Source organism: Macaca nemestrina, chromosome 5 (genome assembly GCF_043159975.1).
Source record: "Macaca nemestrina isolate mMacNem1 chromosome 5, mMacNem.hap1, whole genome shotgun sequence".
Classification (NCBI taxonomy): domain Eukaryota; kingdom Metazoa; phylum Chordata; class Mammalia; order Primates; family Cercopithecidae; genus Macaca; species Macaca nemestrina.
The window spans coordinates 181,521,285-181,535,561 of record NC_092129.1 but is presented as its reverse complement, the minus strand read 5'-3'; the positions used below and the strand labels follow the sequence as shown (position 1 = coordinate 181,535,561).

The window sequence follows — 14,277 nt, the reverse complement described above, 5'->3', positions numbered from 1 at the left end:
CACATCAGCAACAGCTCTAACATACAGAATTGCTCAGGGATATTCCTCCCAGTATTCTTTTACCTTTCCATGACTACTGCTGTTAAAATTGGCTTGCCATGAACCTGCTCATTCTCTGCTAATTCATTTATTAAGCAGCTACTGCATGCATACAATGAGAATACAAAGAGAGGTAAGTAAATGACAGCTTTGCTTTCCAAAAAAAATCTACATTTATTTAACAAATGTTTCTTGAGCATTTGACACTCTGCCAAGTGTTAATATTTTTTAAAATTCAGAATTTAAATCTCTGGGGATCTGATTTGATATGGACATCATCTCTCACCGCGTAAATATGCTGAAAACTGAGGTCACGCGAGCAGCGTCTTGGTAACATTCACTGTTTCAGATTAATAAAAGAGGGAGTTAAATACACAAGCGGCATTGAAATGGCGTTCTATCTCCTGCGGGCTGTTAGACTAAATGAAATTTAGTCTGCAGTGCTTGCCGGAAAAGGTTAAAGAGCCTTAAAAGGCCCGTACAAAAGCCACTTCCTACCCAAACAGGTGGCGGCATCTTGCCCACAGGTCTTCATCCCCGCGGGCTCCCGAGGCGGCCCTGGGAGCGCCTCCGCTTGCCTGTGTCTTCTGACACGTGGGTTCTCCCCCGTGCCCACTACGTCTACCCTGCGCTTTCGCTGCCCTGGTTGGCCAGGCGCCCTCTGCCACTCTACGCTGACTGCTGCCCGGGCACTCCGGTCGGCATTCCAGAACACGGATCCTGCTGCGGAACCTCCCGGGATTCGTGGGGCTAGAAATGGCCCCTCTGCTGCTGACACTCCCGGAAAGTCAAGTCCAGTTGCAGCTCTCAAAGTTCCAAGAAGAACATCGTCAGAGGGTGAAAATTCTTAGACCGAAGACTTTTCTTAAAACAGTGTTTTGGTGCCGGGCGCGGTGGCTCCCGCCTGTAATCCCAGCACTTTGGGAGGCCGAGGCGGGTGGATCACGAGGTCAGGAGATCGAGACCATCCTGGCGAACACGGTGAAATCCTGTCTCTACTAAAAATACAAAAAATTAGCCAGGCGTGGCGGCGGCGCCCCTAATTCCAGCTACTCGGGAGGCCGAGGCAGGAGAAGGGCGGGAACCCGGGGGGCGGAGCTTGCAGTGAGCCAAGATGGCGCCGCTCACTCCAGCTTGGGCAACAGAGCGAGACTCCGTCTTAAAAAAAACACAAAAAACAGTGTTTTGGTGAGGAGGACGTGAGCTCCGTGACAGAGGGGACCATTTCGGTGCTTGGAGAGGAAATGGAGCAGCATGCCCCCCATCGAGGCTACGGGTGAGATAACCAGGGTCCCAGGGAATGTCTCCACTGGCCAAACCTTAACAAAAGCCGTCATTCTGTGAATACCTAACTAATCTGATCTTCATTTTTTCACTTCCTTTCCTTAGAGAAGAGAGAAATTATTAAATTATAGCATGATAAAAGAAGCAATAATCTGTCTGAATTTTTTTTTTTTTTTTTTTTTTTTGAGACGGAGTCTCGCTCTGTCGCCCAGGCTGGAGTGCGGTGGCCGGATCTCAGCTCACTGCAAGCTCCGCCTCCCGGGTTCCCGCCATTCTCCTGCCTCAGCCTCCCGAGTAGCTGGGACTACAGGCGCCGCCACCTCGCCCGGCTAGTTTTTTGTATTTTTTAGTAGAGACGGGGTTTCACCGTGTTAGCCAGGATGGTCTCGATCTCCTGACCTCGTGATCCGCCCGTCTCGGCCTCCCAAAGTGCTGGGATTACAGGCGTGAGCCACCGCGCCCGGCCAATCTCTCTGAATCTTAAGGGCAGTAAGACTCAACGATTATCAGTGGAAGAATTGACCTAATTTCCATTTCTCAGCAGCTCTCGAACTTACTGAACGCATCTGGCAGTGATGAAGTTTCTTTCTTAGCAATCATTAGTATTTATGCTTAATTCTTGGAAAATTAAATTTCTCCAAGATGAGGTTTCAGATACATTATTAAAAAATGAAGTGAGAATTATGTTTTAAATCCCTAAAAAAGACCACACAAGTGTTTTGATACTTTTGGTTCCAAATAGATACTGTGATATGTGATTACTCATAACTTTTAGTTCATTTTAATTGGCTACAATATTACCTTAATCTACATGTGAAACTGTGTAGTTGAGAAAGAAAGTCATTCAATAATCTACATCTTACTTCATCCTCACTATATTTCATCCTCACTATATTTGGGAAAATTATTATTTATAATGGAGTAGGTAAGCTTTCTCAGATTTAGGTTTTTAAATTACAGATAAATCTAATCATTATTTAATTATTGTCCTTAGGAAGGATATGTTCTGTATTGCTAAAAATAAAAATGTTTTACTTGATCTTTAAAAAATACTGATTCCTGTGGGCACTATTAATCATCATCTACCAGTTGGTAGAAAACATAGAAAATAATAAAATGCCTGAAAATATTACAGGCAAGAAGAAAAAATAATGGCAAGAAAATGTGGCCATGAAAAATTCATGTAAGCTGGAAAACTGAATTCTAAATCATAGCTTCAAAACTCTCTTCATTTATCCTTTTAATAAGGCCTTAAACTGCAACGGCACATAGATCTACAGAAAGCATTGCTGTGGATATGCAATGCTGTAACCCTACCTTTCAGGAAATTGGTCACCATTAGTCTGATATATGTATTGATTTTTATGTGGACATTGGTCCAGCACTGTCTCATGTACAGTTGCCAGTTCTCTTTTCTTCTCAGCTTCTCTTCCACTAGCATCTTCCTTATAATTAAACCCGTTTTCTCTTCTTCGAACACTGGGTGTCCGGTTTTATCCACAGTGGCTTGTTTTTCATTCACAGCACTATCACTTTCCTGTCTATTCAGGCTCTCTGTGCTTGAAATGTCTGTTCCATCTATATTCTCTTGGATCTATAGAATTTCTTGGAGCAAAATCTTCTACTTTGTCTTGTCTTTTTGTATGAAATATGGCAAAACTTCTATGAACTAGAGAGGCATTGGTCTTCTCAGCATTTTTCTTGTTGAGTTTATTAACCTTTTCTTTCTCAGAGGAGAGCTGATTCTTCTGGGTAGATCTCTCTAGAAGCCACCATAGGACACAAAATATTTTAATGGAGAATGTAGGTGATCAGTATAATTTTGGCTTTCTATACTGGCATCTTTATCCAGGTTTCTTTTTATCAGCAGATATAAGCTTTTAAAAGCAAAGTGGAAGGAAATATGACCAATTGGGTTCCAAAAGATTTTCCTGTTTGTAAGTAGTAAGACCCAAAGACAAGCAAAAAAAAAAAAAAAGTGGGGGTAGGGGGTATTTTTTTTTAAATACAAACATCACTTCTTCCTACACAGGGCTTTATGAATGTGCAACTTCCTCTGAATAACAACAGGACTTTTATAACAGGACTTTCTTTATTCATAACTATCTAGTTTTCTAAAGATGTTACCTGCAAGGGCTGATGTCCTTTTGCTTTTGACAGGCATCCTTTCCGTCAGGTCGGCGTTTGACCACACCTCCTTCGCCTGTGGAGGCACAATTGAGTAACTGAAGTTACATATCACATCTGGGCTTTTCAACCTCAGCACTCCTGACACTTGCGGGGGATAATTCTGTGTGGTGGGGAATGTCATGAGCATTACAGGATAGCAGCATCACTGGCCTCTATCCACCAGATGCCAGTAGCACCCTCCCTCCCAGTTGTGATGACCAAAAACGTCTCCAGAGATCCATAAATGGGGAGCAAAATCACCCATTACCCCAGAGTGAAAACTACTATATTATACGATTCAAACATAGAAAAAAAAACAGTAAAATTAATAGTAATGTAGAGGGCAGAGCTGTCTGAATTAATGAAAGCCATATAGACTACAGTATCTGAAATGAACTCACTATTTTCAAAGAAATTCTGTAAAACTGTCATTATGGGAAAAAGCCCATCTTCATGAATAGATGAAAGGATATAATAATGTGTACATCACCCTTGACTTCTGTTTAAATTGTCTTGATATGGTTTACATATAAATCAAATAGAAATGAGAGGATACATGTGAATGGGCTCTGTAAACCAGAGAGTAGGAGATGAAAGTCAGCTTTATAAATGGAACCTTTACAGTGCTTAGAACAGATGGCCTTTTTCCTAAGAGGATAAACATTCTTCTCACAGTCCTGGAGTCTCTGAATTAGTTGAGCAAACTGTTAGCTAATGTACCCCATATAAAAGGGAAACATTAACCCAATCCACCCAAATTATCACAACTCCTAAAGTTATGCATTATAAATTAATGACATTGTGTGGATGTCCAAAAACAGTATTTATTTCCCCTTTGAAACACAACATAATTTGCCTTCGGCTGATTTGCAAGCATGAAACACCATGGAAGTTCAGAGCACAGATATCAAGACAAACTGCAAATGTGCTTTCTTTCTTTCTTTCTTTCTTTTTTTTTTTTTAGATGGAATTTCGCTCTTGTCGCCCAGGCTGGAGTGCAGTGGCGCGATCTTGGCTCACTGCCACCTCCACCTCCCAGGTTCAGGCGATTCTCCTGCCTCAGCCTCCTGAGTAGCTGGGACTACAGGCATGCACCACCATGCCTGGCTAATTTTTTGTATTTTCAGTAGAGACGGGGTTTTGCCACGTTTGCCAGGCTGGTCTTGAACTCCTGACCTCAGGTGATCCGCCTGCCTCGGCCTCCCAAAGTGCTGGGATTACAGGTGTGAGCCACCACATCCGGCCACAAATGTGCTTTTAAACAATTCAGGGGGCAGCTCCATGGATTCAGAGTATTTCCGTTTTTCAGATGGTAAACTTACAACATGAAGGCATGTTTAGTAAACCTGTGGAAAGCCAAGGCTGGAAGTGAGAGCTTCAGAGTTTCTCTTTCTCTTAAAGTTTCTCTGTAAGTGAAAGTCCAGAGATGGCACTTGCCTACTTTTCCCTCTGCAGGGAAAATGGGCTGCTGCTGCTTCAAGCAAAGCCGACTGCTCCCTCCTCTGTGCTTGCACAAAACTCAGCACATAGCCCTAACCCTGGTATTCCTTATAACACTTTTAAGCCTTTTTTCCGGTCAATTTCCCATGAGATTGTGGACTTCTAGTGGGCAAAGACTGGTTCATCTTTGACTTCCTGGCAATTACTTCAGAGACCAGTATGTAGTGATGATGGTGATGATGATGATGATGATGGTAGTAGTCATGATGGTGGTGATCATTATGGTGGTAGTGGTGGTGGTGGTGATGGTGGTAGTGGTGGTGGTGGTAGTAGTGGTGGTTGTGGTGGTAGTCATGGTGGTAGTGATAATGATGGTGGTGGCCATGATGGTGGTGGTAGTGGTAGTGCTGGTGGTGGTGGTGGCAATGGTGGTAGTGGTAGTGGTGATGGTGGTGACTGTAGTGGTGATAGTGGTTGTAGTGGTGATGGTGGTGATCATGGTAATGATGGTGGTAGTGGTGATGGCTACCATGTATTGTGCACACACATTATGTACCAGTCACTCTTTTAAGCACTTTGTTTACCTGGTTACTGCTCCTGACAGCCCTTTAAGATAGATACTATTAGCCCCATTGTATAAATGAAGTTAGGTAATTTCCAAAGGTTATAAAGTTTAGAAATGGTAGAGCTAGGATTCTAACCCAGCTGTCTACTTCAGCCTGTGCACCTAACTACCACACTATACTGTCTTTCTGGGTAGATAGAAAGACAGTATAAAATATAGAAAGACTACAGCCAAGTTACATGATTCATATTTATTGAGATCTACTACATAGTTGGCACCACAGGAGAAAAGAAAAATGATTAAGAGAGAAGGTCATAAATCAAAAACAAATTAGCAGAGTGAAGAGATAAATATTTGTCAAAAGATTACAATTAACATGGAAGAGAAGCAAAAAAAGAAAAGAAGACAGAGAATTTAAGTCCAATTTTGAAAGTATATATCCAAATTAGTTGAATAAGACAGTTTAACAAATTGTGTTCAAGATGTTTTATAACTGTCCCTTTATTCTTCCCTTTTGAAATGAAAACTCTGGTGTATCAATAGACATTGTGCTTCTGGGTTTATTCTGTGTGGCATGAACGCAATGATATAAGCATACGTGGATTTAATAATGAAAACTGGTATGTATCAGTCAATTTCAGCCCATCAAAGTATATAAAATTGAGCAGCTGGCTGTAAGACTCCGTGGAGCACTGATAGATCCATATTTGCCTCTGAAGCCACCTGAGTATCAGGTGGAAAAGTCCACATGCTGGGCCAATATTCTTTGAGTTCGGAGTCGGACTTGACCAACAGGAGAAGCTGTCAGTATTGAGGAATATAAGAAGCCAGCTTCCAAGTGAGGCTGCTTTTTTGTTTAGTAATTATATATCACATATGTTTTTCTATTTAAATAATGTAAGAAGGCCTTTATTCACTGCCAAAGGCTGTTATGTTTTCATTTCCCTATGTAATACTGACATCTAGAGGAACTTTGAACTGAAGAGTTTCCAACAAACAGAAGTTGTATTTCTCCTGTTCTTTCCAGGAGAGAAGCTGTATTTCTCCTTTTCTTTCCAGGACGGCAACCAAAAATATGAAACGTTTTTACTTTGTATTTCTAAGTTATGCCTAGAAGCTGCTAAAATAGAAAGTTCAAGTGTGTAGATACATCTTATTTGTTGTACAAAAATGAAGTATGTCTTCTACCAATTAAACAGCACAGGACCAGTGCTCTTAAGCATGAAGTTTCTGACCCAATCCTGACCATCCCCAGTTAATGGGATGAAAACCATGTCAGTGACTATGTTCCTCTGCTGAATTCACATCGATGGCTGGGATGAACCTAAGGACCTCTTTCATGCAAATTCACTTAAAAAATTTCTGTATTTGCATATGGATTCCTTTGGAACTATTTACCAATTCCTTTTATAATAATTTATCCGGATGTAGAATGACGCAGGGAAGAAAGCCTATGTAGTCCAGTTGCCCAAGTATTCAAAACACAGCTCATCTCTCTCCACTCTGTCTGGCTTCCTAGACTGGTCTCGTAAGTGGGGCATACGTACCCAGGGAGTGTCCATAGTAGTCCTTTGGAGGGTATCAAGGACATGCTAGAACTCATTTCAATTTATTCCATTTCTTATGGATTGAATGTATCCCCCGCCCAATATACACACACAAATTCATATATTAAAATCCTAACCCTCATGGTGATGCTATTAAAAGGTAGGGCCTTCTGAAGTGACTAGGTCATGATTGGAGAGTCCTCATGAATGGGATTAGTGCCCTTATAAGAACCAGCATGAAAGTTTGCTCACTCTTTATGAGGAGAAGGCCACTACACACTAGTAACAGGCCCTCGCCAGGCCCTGGATCTGCCAACAGCCTGATTTGGGACTTCTCAGCCCCCAGAACTGTGAGAAATAAATGTTTGTTGTTTAAACCACCCAGTCCAGAATAATTTGCTATAGCAGCCCAAGCTAAGACACCATTCTTTTAACATTTTAATTTTACATATGTTTTTAAAAATATGTTGATACAATTGGACACATATAAAAGTATCTCTGACATGTTAAATGTTATTTATAAAAATAAAAGTGCAGCCAGGCGCAGTGGCTCATGCCTGTAATCTCAACACTTTGGGAGGCCGAGGTGGGCAGATCACAAGGTCAGGAGTTCGAGACCAGCCCGGCCAACATAGTGAAATCCCATCTCTACCAAAAACACAAAAATTAGCTGGGCCTGGTGGTGCACACCTGTAGTCCCAGCTATCAGGAGGCTGAGGCAGGAGAATCACTTGAACCCTGGAGGCAGAGGTTGCCATGAGTCAGGATTATGCCACTGCACTCCAGCCTTGGCAACAGAGAAAGACTCCATCTCAAAAATAAAATAAAGTGCATGTAGTGGTTATCAATGTACATAATTTATAAATAACTATATTGGGGTGCGCTTTAAAATTTTTTACTAATGGCAGTGCAAAATCAAAATAATTTGGAGACAATTCTAGATAACACCATGCTTCATACTCTGATTTTCTGAAATGTGTTTTGGAGAAGGACCATTCTAATTAGTAGGTTTGAGGGCAAGAACATAATTAGAACTATCAGCTCAATTCTTGCAAACTCTTTTTCTCCTTTTGCAAAGTACTGCTTTAAGAGTTCAGTATTCATCGCTTGCATGACAGTTTTGATTATTTAAGCAATTTTAAGTAAGCAATTTATCCTCTTTTCTCCGTTAACCATTACATTTACTGCCATAAGATCTAGATTTGAACAGGAGGGCGGCATTGGTCCACAGGTGTGTGCCGGCTACCTGGGCATGAGTGCGTTCTCGCCCTACGCTACAGACCTGTCCCAGTACTACATCAAAACCCTACTTTTCCTGAAAGTGGCGGAATAACTGAAAGGGAAATTAATTCAATTGAACAACATTGTCTAATCCTTCTTTCATTTTCATTCAATAAAAATCAACTAATAAAACAGATTTGACCTTAAAAGATCATAAAGGTCCTCCAGAGGAGGACCTCAACAATACCACCACCATTTTCCGTGTTACTGCAGTGTTCTCAATATGCCTGTCTGCCCACTGGCATACGGACCCTTCTCTTCTCCTTTGTTTCCCCAGCACCGAACAGAGGGTAAGGTTCTAAAGTGCTTGGTGAAGCAATGCGTGATGACGAAAACAGTGCTTTCTGGAATGGCACTTTCACTGTGAGAACACTCTGTCATCAGGCTGCACCCCTGAAAAGCCAGGCTGCCCTAGGGGCCATCTCAGATGCGTCCCTGCCACGGTGGCTCATATCCACAGCCCTGAATTTACATAGCTGATGGCTAGCCGTATCAACGGCCATGCATTTTGGGATTACAGTTGCTACAGAAAATTGTGTTCATAACATAATATATAGGGCATTCCTGGTTATTTTTAAAACTGTTGCAGACAGGCCAGACAGAAGAATGGAGGAGAGCAAATATTTGTAATAATTTGTAGCTGTGACCCACAGCCTGGACTCTGATGGTGGCAGGTAGACATTAGAGGTTGGCCACCCTGTCCTACAGCTCTGTCCTCTACTGCCAGGCTCAAGCATTGATCTTTTCAAACCTCCTCAGCTCTGAATATATCACCCACCTGGCCTTTCTACAACAAGGGGGTTATCAGGATAAGAAAACTTGAAAGTGTATTTAAATTTTGAAAGTTCAGTGTCAAAAAGAATAGCCTATTGGAATAAATCTGGCCGTCCTGGGCTCCACACAGTCTTTTCTTGCTAGCAGAGGATACTAGGTCGTGCACCCTGAATAGCAGCTTTTCATATTCCTGCTCATGGAGATGCCAAGATGAACAATTTTTGGCCATCTTAACCTAAGTTCTGGAAATACCTAAACAAAATTATAACAATTTATAATGACTTTATTAAACTCTGATTAGGTTTCTAATGGGAGAGAGAAAAATGAATAAATCCTAGAAGAATACAAAGAGATGAATTTTCAGAAGAAATATGAAAACATTTTCTTGCCTGAGCATAGAAGATACTTTTAGAGATTGTTTGTAAAGTAAATCTATTCCCCTTCAACCTCAGCACACACTCAAACTCTCCATGCACGAAGCGAGAAAACCCTGAAGTCCTGGGTAATAAAAGGAATTCTCACAAAGCACAGCCTGTTTCATGGTCTGTGGGGACTGGCATGGCACAAGGCAAGACAGAATCTGACTGACCAAACCCAGAAAGGGAAAGTGTGCACCTGTGCTCAGAACTCAGCAAGTGGATCCTCCCCAGGCTGCTGATGACATCAGGTAGAATCAATCACCTGAGAAAATAACCCCGCCAGGAAATCCAAAGCCTTTCGACGCGCCCACGATTATGTGCACAGCGCTTCACTCGGAAGCCAAGTCAATGGGACCTTCCAAGGACACAGACCAAGCAAGGGCCTGAAGTTAAGGTGTGGATTTAGGAAAGGCTAGCTGGATCATCCATCACATGAAGATGCACGGATAATTTTACTTTATGTTATTATACTATATATCGAGCTGTATCATAAGAGAAAGCATGCCACCACTTTTTTTTTTTTTTCATATGGAGTCTCGCTCTGTCGCCCAGGTTGGAGTGCAGTGGCGCAATCTTGGCTCACTGCAAGCTCCATCTCCCAAGTTCAAGCAGTTCTCTGCCTCAGCCTCCTGAGTAGCTGGGATTACAGGCGCCCGCCACCACACCTGGCTAATTTTTTTTTGTATTTTTAGTAGAGACGGGGTTTCACCATCTTGGCCAGGCTGATCTTGAACTCCTGACCTCGTGATCCACCCGCCTCAGCCTCCCAAAGTGCTGGGATTACAGTTGTGAGCCACCGCGCCCGGCTGCTACCACATTTAACAGCCTCTGCTAACAAGAAAAGATCATGTGGAGCCCAGGATGGTCAAATTTACTCCTTTAGGCTATTCCTTACTGACATCAAAACTTTTTATAAATATACTTCCAAGTTTTCTTATCCTGATATGCTCCCTTGTTATAGAAAGGGTGATATGTTTGGAGCAGAGGAGGTTTGAAAAGATCAACACTTGAGCCTGGTGGCAGAGGACAGAGCTGTAAGATGGGGTGGCCAACCCCTAACATCTACCAGCCACGATCGGGGTCCAGGCTGTGGGTCCCAGCTACATAATATTACAAATATTTGCTCTTCTCTATTCTTCCATCAATTTTTTAAAAAACCACTTAAAATGAACAAATTAAGAACCTTCACCTACCTAGGAGGCCACAGTGAGTAGTTCGATAACACAGATTTTATTTTCCCCCATCTTATACCTGTTGGATGTGCTGACACCTTATAATGAGTCTGATATTGTTATTTTCTTCCCACTGCCACCTTACCTGTCCTCCCCACAGAGAAAACGCTGAGCCCTCTGACTTGAGGCCGCTCTTTCTTACCCTCTCAAACTCCCGTTGCTCACCCTGCCGCCCCACCACCCCACCTGCTTTTGTTATCCAAACTCTTCTAAGTTCTAGTATGTGGCTCTCAACCACCTGGGGATTTTGGACACTATTAATGCCTGGGTCCTCCCCTAAAGATTCCGATAAACTGGGTCTTGTGTGGGGCCAGAATACCGGTGTTTTTTAATCCACCCACACCCCAGGGATTGTAAAGTACTAAAAGGGTGGGGACCCACTTCCTCTGTCGCCTCCGGTCACTCTGGCCTTTGTTCTGAGACCTTCTTACCAGCCAGGCTCCCTCTGGTCACAGTTTGGAGCAATTGTAACAACACTGGAATCTCTCTTCCTCCCCCCGACAAGCAAGTCTTTGATCCTATCCAGGATGGACTATCTAGCAAATCACTGCCTCCTCCTTATCCTCCAGAGATACATGTGTGGAAATGAGGCCAAGGTAACCGGCCCTGAGAACCATAAAACCTCCCTCCAAAAATGATCTACGGGGCATCCTGGGAGGGCAACAAATAAAAAATCCAGCATTCCCAACCACGTCTCTGGTCCTCTGCCTGAAAGCTTTCTGCCTTGCTTCTTGGCCAAAATTTACTAATTGAAAGTGATTTAATTCCTCCATTAAAATGGAGGCAAGCAGAAGAGACTCAGGCTGAGGTGGAGAAATATCGCCTTTCAGGGCATAGAAGTATTTATAGCACTTTGCGTAAAAGTATATCTAAAAACCATACATCAAGGGATGCTTTGCCTTCTTGGGATTCCGTCACCGGAATAGCACCTGAGCATTTCAAAAACTGTGCAGTGAGGCTACTAAGAAATTGAGAGCGTGAGTGCATGTGTGTGTCAACCAGCTTCAAATGGAATCACAGCTCCTCATGTTCGTTTCATTAAAATGAGTCTTACTTTGTAAAATTTCCCTTTCATAACACAAGTCCAAACCTTGGAATGTTTTCGCTTGAAGTTTACAGTGTTTCTTCATCACCCAATAAAACTCTTTGATTTCTTCCCGCCGCAGACAGTTTTAAGAGCCTTCATTTCACATGGGGTTCTTGGTATGCTTTTTAATTTTTATTTTAAGCTCATTTTTTATCACTTCATCTCCTGTCTCCCACTCAGAGCCTAAGTTCGGTTCAGCCTCCCCCAGCCCCGTTGGCTCCCTGCAGTGGGACACGCCAGCCGAGGCTCAGAGGGGCTTGGTGCTACCTAGTGTGAGGCGAGGTGTGGTCCCTGGACTGCAGGAATATTTCGAGATCTGCGCTTAGAGACTCACTGAGCAAACTGCTTAACCTCCTAATGGTTTGCGTTTCTGCATCTTCCCCTACACAGGAAACACACACGCTGCAAAGCTGAGTGACTTTTAAAAAGCTACCTCTGAAAAGCAAAGAGATACGACAAAGCTCTTTAAAAAATGTTTCCAAATGAACGCATTTGTCTGTAATATAAACTGCGTAGGTAAAAAACTAATCGGTATGACTGCCCCCAACATTTAGTGGCCTGGTCCAGTCTATTCAAAGTGAGCTGGTGAACCCGCAGCGATGGCATCTCCTGGGAACCTGCTAGCAATGGAGAACCTCAGCCCCTCCCCACCACCCACCCAATCCAAATCTGCTCTTTAACCAATGGCCAGGTGGTTCCCATACACGTTAGAATTTCAGATGTGTTGACCTAGTTAATATACGTCATGAATTGGTGTGAAGCAGCATTTTACAAAATATGTGTCCCAGCCTCGTGTGTCTGTTTACATCTTGCCTCCATCCACAAGGCGTCTGAAGAGCTAATCTCATACTTGGGTAAGCTCAGAGGGAAGCCAGTGAGGAGGCGGGAGGGAGTCGAGACAGCACTCAGCAGGGTCCACATGCTGCTGGCCTCGCTGGCAGCAGTCGGTGGAGACCCAGCACTGTGTGGAACATCCATGGGCTGCTCAGGAGGCCCAGGACTCCCGCTGGGGCTCAGGGAAGAGCATGCATGACTAGGTTTCATGTGCCTGGGACTTTCCACTGATCTCTGGGGTCGACAGATTGCCCAAACTCAGGCCTCAGAAAGATAAACATTAAGGCCCAAAGAGAGGATGAAAACCAAGGCAAACCAAGCTCTAGAGAATTAGGAATGTATTCTGATGGGCCCCAAAATGCAAATGATGCAGTCAGGATTAATGCAAAGAATACAGTTAGGATTAATACAAGTGCTGTAACCAGGCTACGATAAAGGTGACTATCAACTTGAAAGAAAATAAAAGTAATTGTATTTAGCACAGTTCTTACAAACCAAAATTTAGAGGCTGGAGGGTGGGGTGGGGGAGGAAGGCGGGAAGAGGAGCTGTTGATTAAAGGGTACAAAGTCTCAGAGTGAAGGGATAAGTTTTAGTGAACTCTTGCATGGCTTGGTGACCGTGGTTGTTGATAACATATTGTGCATATTTCAAAATTGCTAAAAGAATAGATCTTTAACATCCTCGCCGCAAAACAGTGTTAAGTTGGTGAGGTGGTGGATGGGTTAATCAGCTTGGTTGACCTTCTCTACAACGTATACATAGATCAAAACTTCACACTGTGCCCCATGAATATACACTTGTTATTTGTCAATTAAAAATAAGTTCATTAAAAATGTTAAGTACACAGCTAGTACATACCCTCCAACACCCTCGATCAGTCTGTGCTTTTACTCCTAAGATATGCTTAAGCCCTCAATATATGAAGAACATGAACACCATGCTGAACTCTTTGGGTTCTTGTCTCGTCCTTTGTTTGATTGTGGACGTGGTGGAAATATTCAGCTGGTATGCTGGTACTGTCTTAGTTATTAAAACATGGAAATATCTCCATGCTGGCTGGTAAATAGGGGATTTTCTGAGACTCCCAGGAGCTCCTCCATCCTCCCAACCTTGCCTCCTTTCAGCCTTAGGACTGTCCTAAGACGAGTAACTACAGTGTCAGTATTTAGCATGGAGGGGGCCCCCAGGACCCTAGTCCAATGCAGTACACCCTGATACGTGAGCAAATGGGGACTCCCAGTTATTAGTGTACACACCAGGGAACAAGAGTATCATATGAAGGCACATGGCCACAACAACAGGCTGCTGGCCATGTAATATTTAATATTTAAATAAGAAGTTTTAAAAAATATTTACACTATCCCTGCAAGTTAATTATTAGGTGTGGAATCAAAGTGTGCTTTGAAAGTCAAGGAGAGAGCAATGGACAACAGTGAAGAAAGGTAAAAGAGTTACTACCAGCAATGCCTTGACCTACCTTAGGCCCTGGGATGGTGGCCCTGAAATTTATAAAGCTCCTTCCCCAGAAATTCTTAATCTCTAGGTCTGGGTTGAAGCCCAAGGACATTTTTCATGAGCTCTGGGAGTGATTCTGATGCATGTGGT

At 42.9% G+C, this 14,277-nt stretch overlaps 1 protein-coding gene across 4 annotated transcripts in view; it reads right to left on the bottom strand.

The window, feature by feature from the left end:
* The window catches only part of LOC105487309 (myosin light chain kinase family member 4), a 106,111-nt gene that overhangs the window by 25,648 nt on the left and 66,186 nt on the right, over positions 1 to 14,277 (bottom strand). For all 4 annotated transcript variants that reach the window (XM_011750754.3, XM_024794612.2, XM_011750750.2 and 1 more), the window contains one exon: positions 3,451 to 3,526. In XM_011750754.3, coding sequence (XP_011749056.2) covers positions 3,451 to 3,526 — 76 coding nt within the window. The remainder of the gene's footprint in view (positions 1 to 3,450; positions 3,527 to 14,277) is intronic.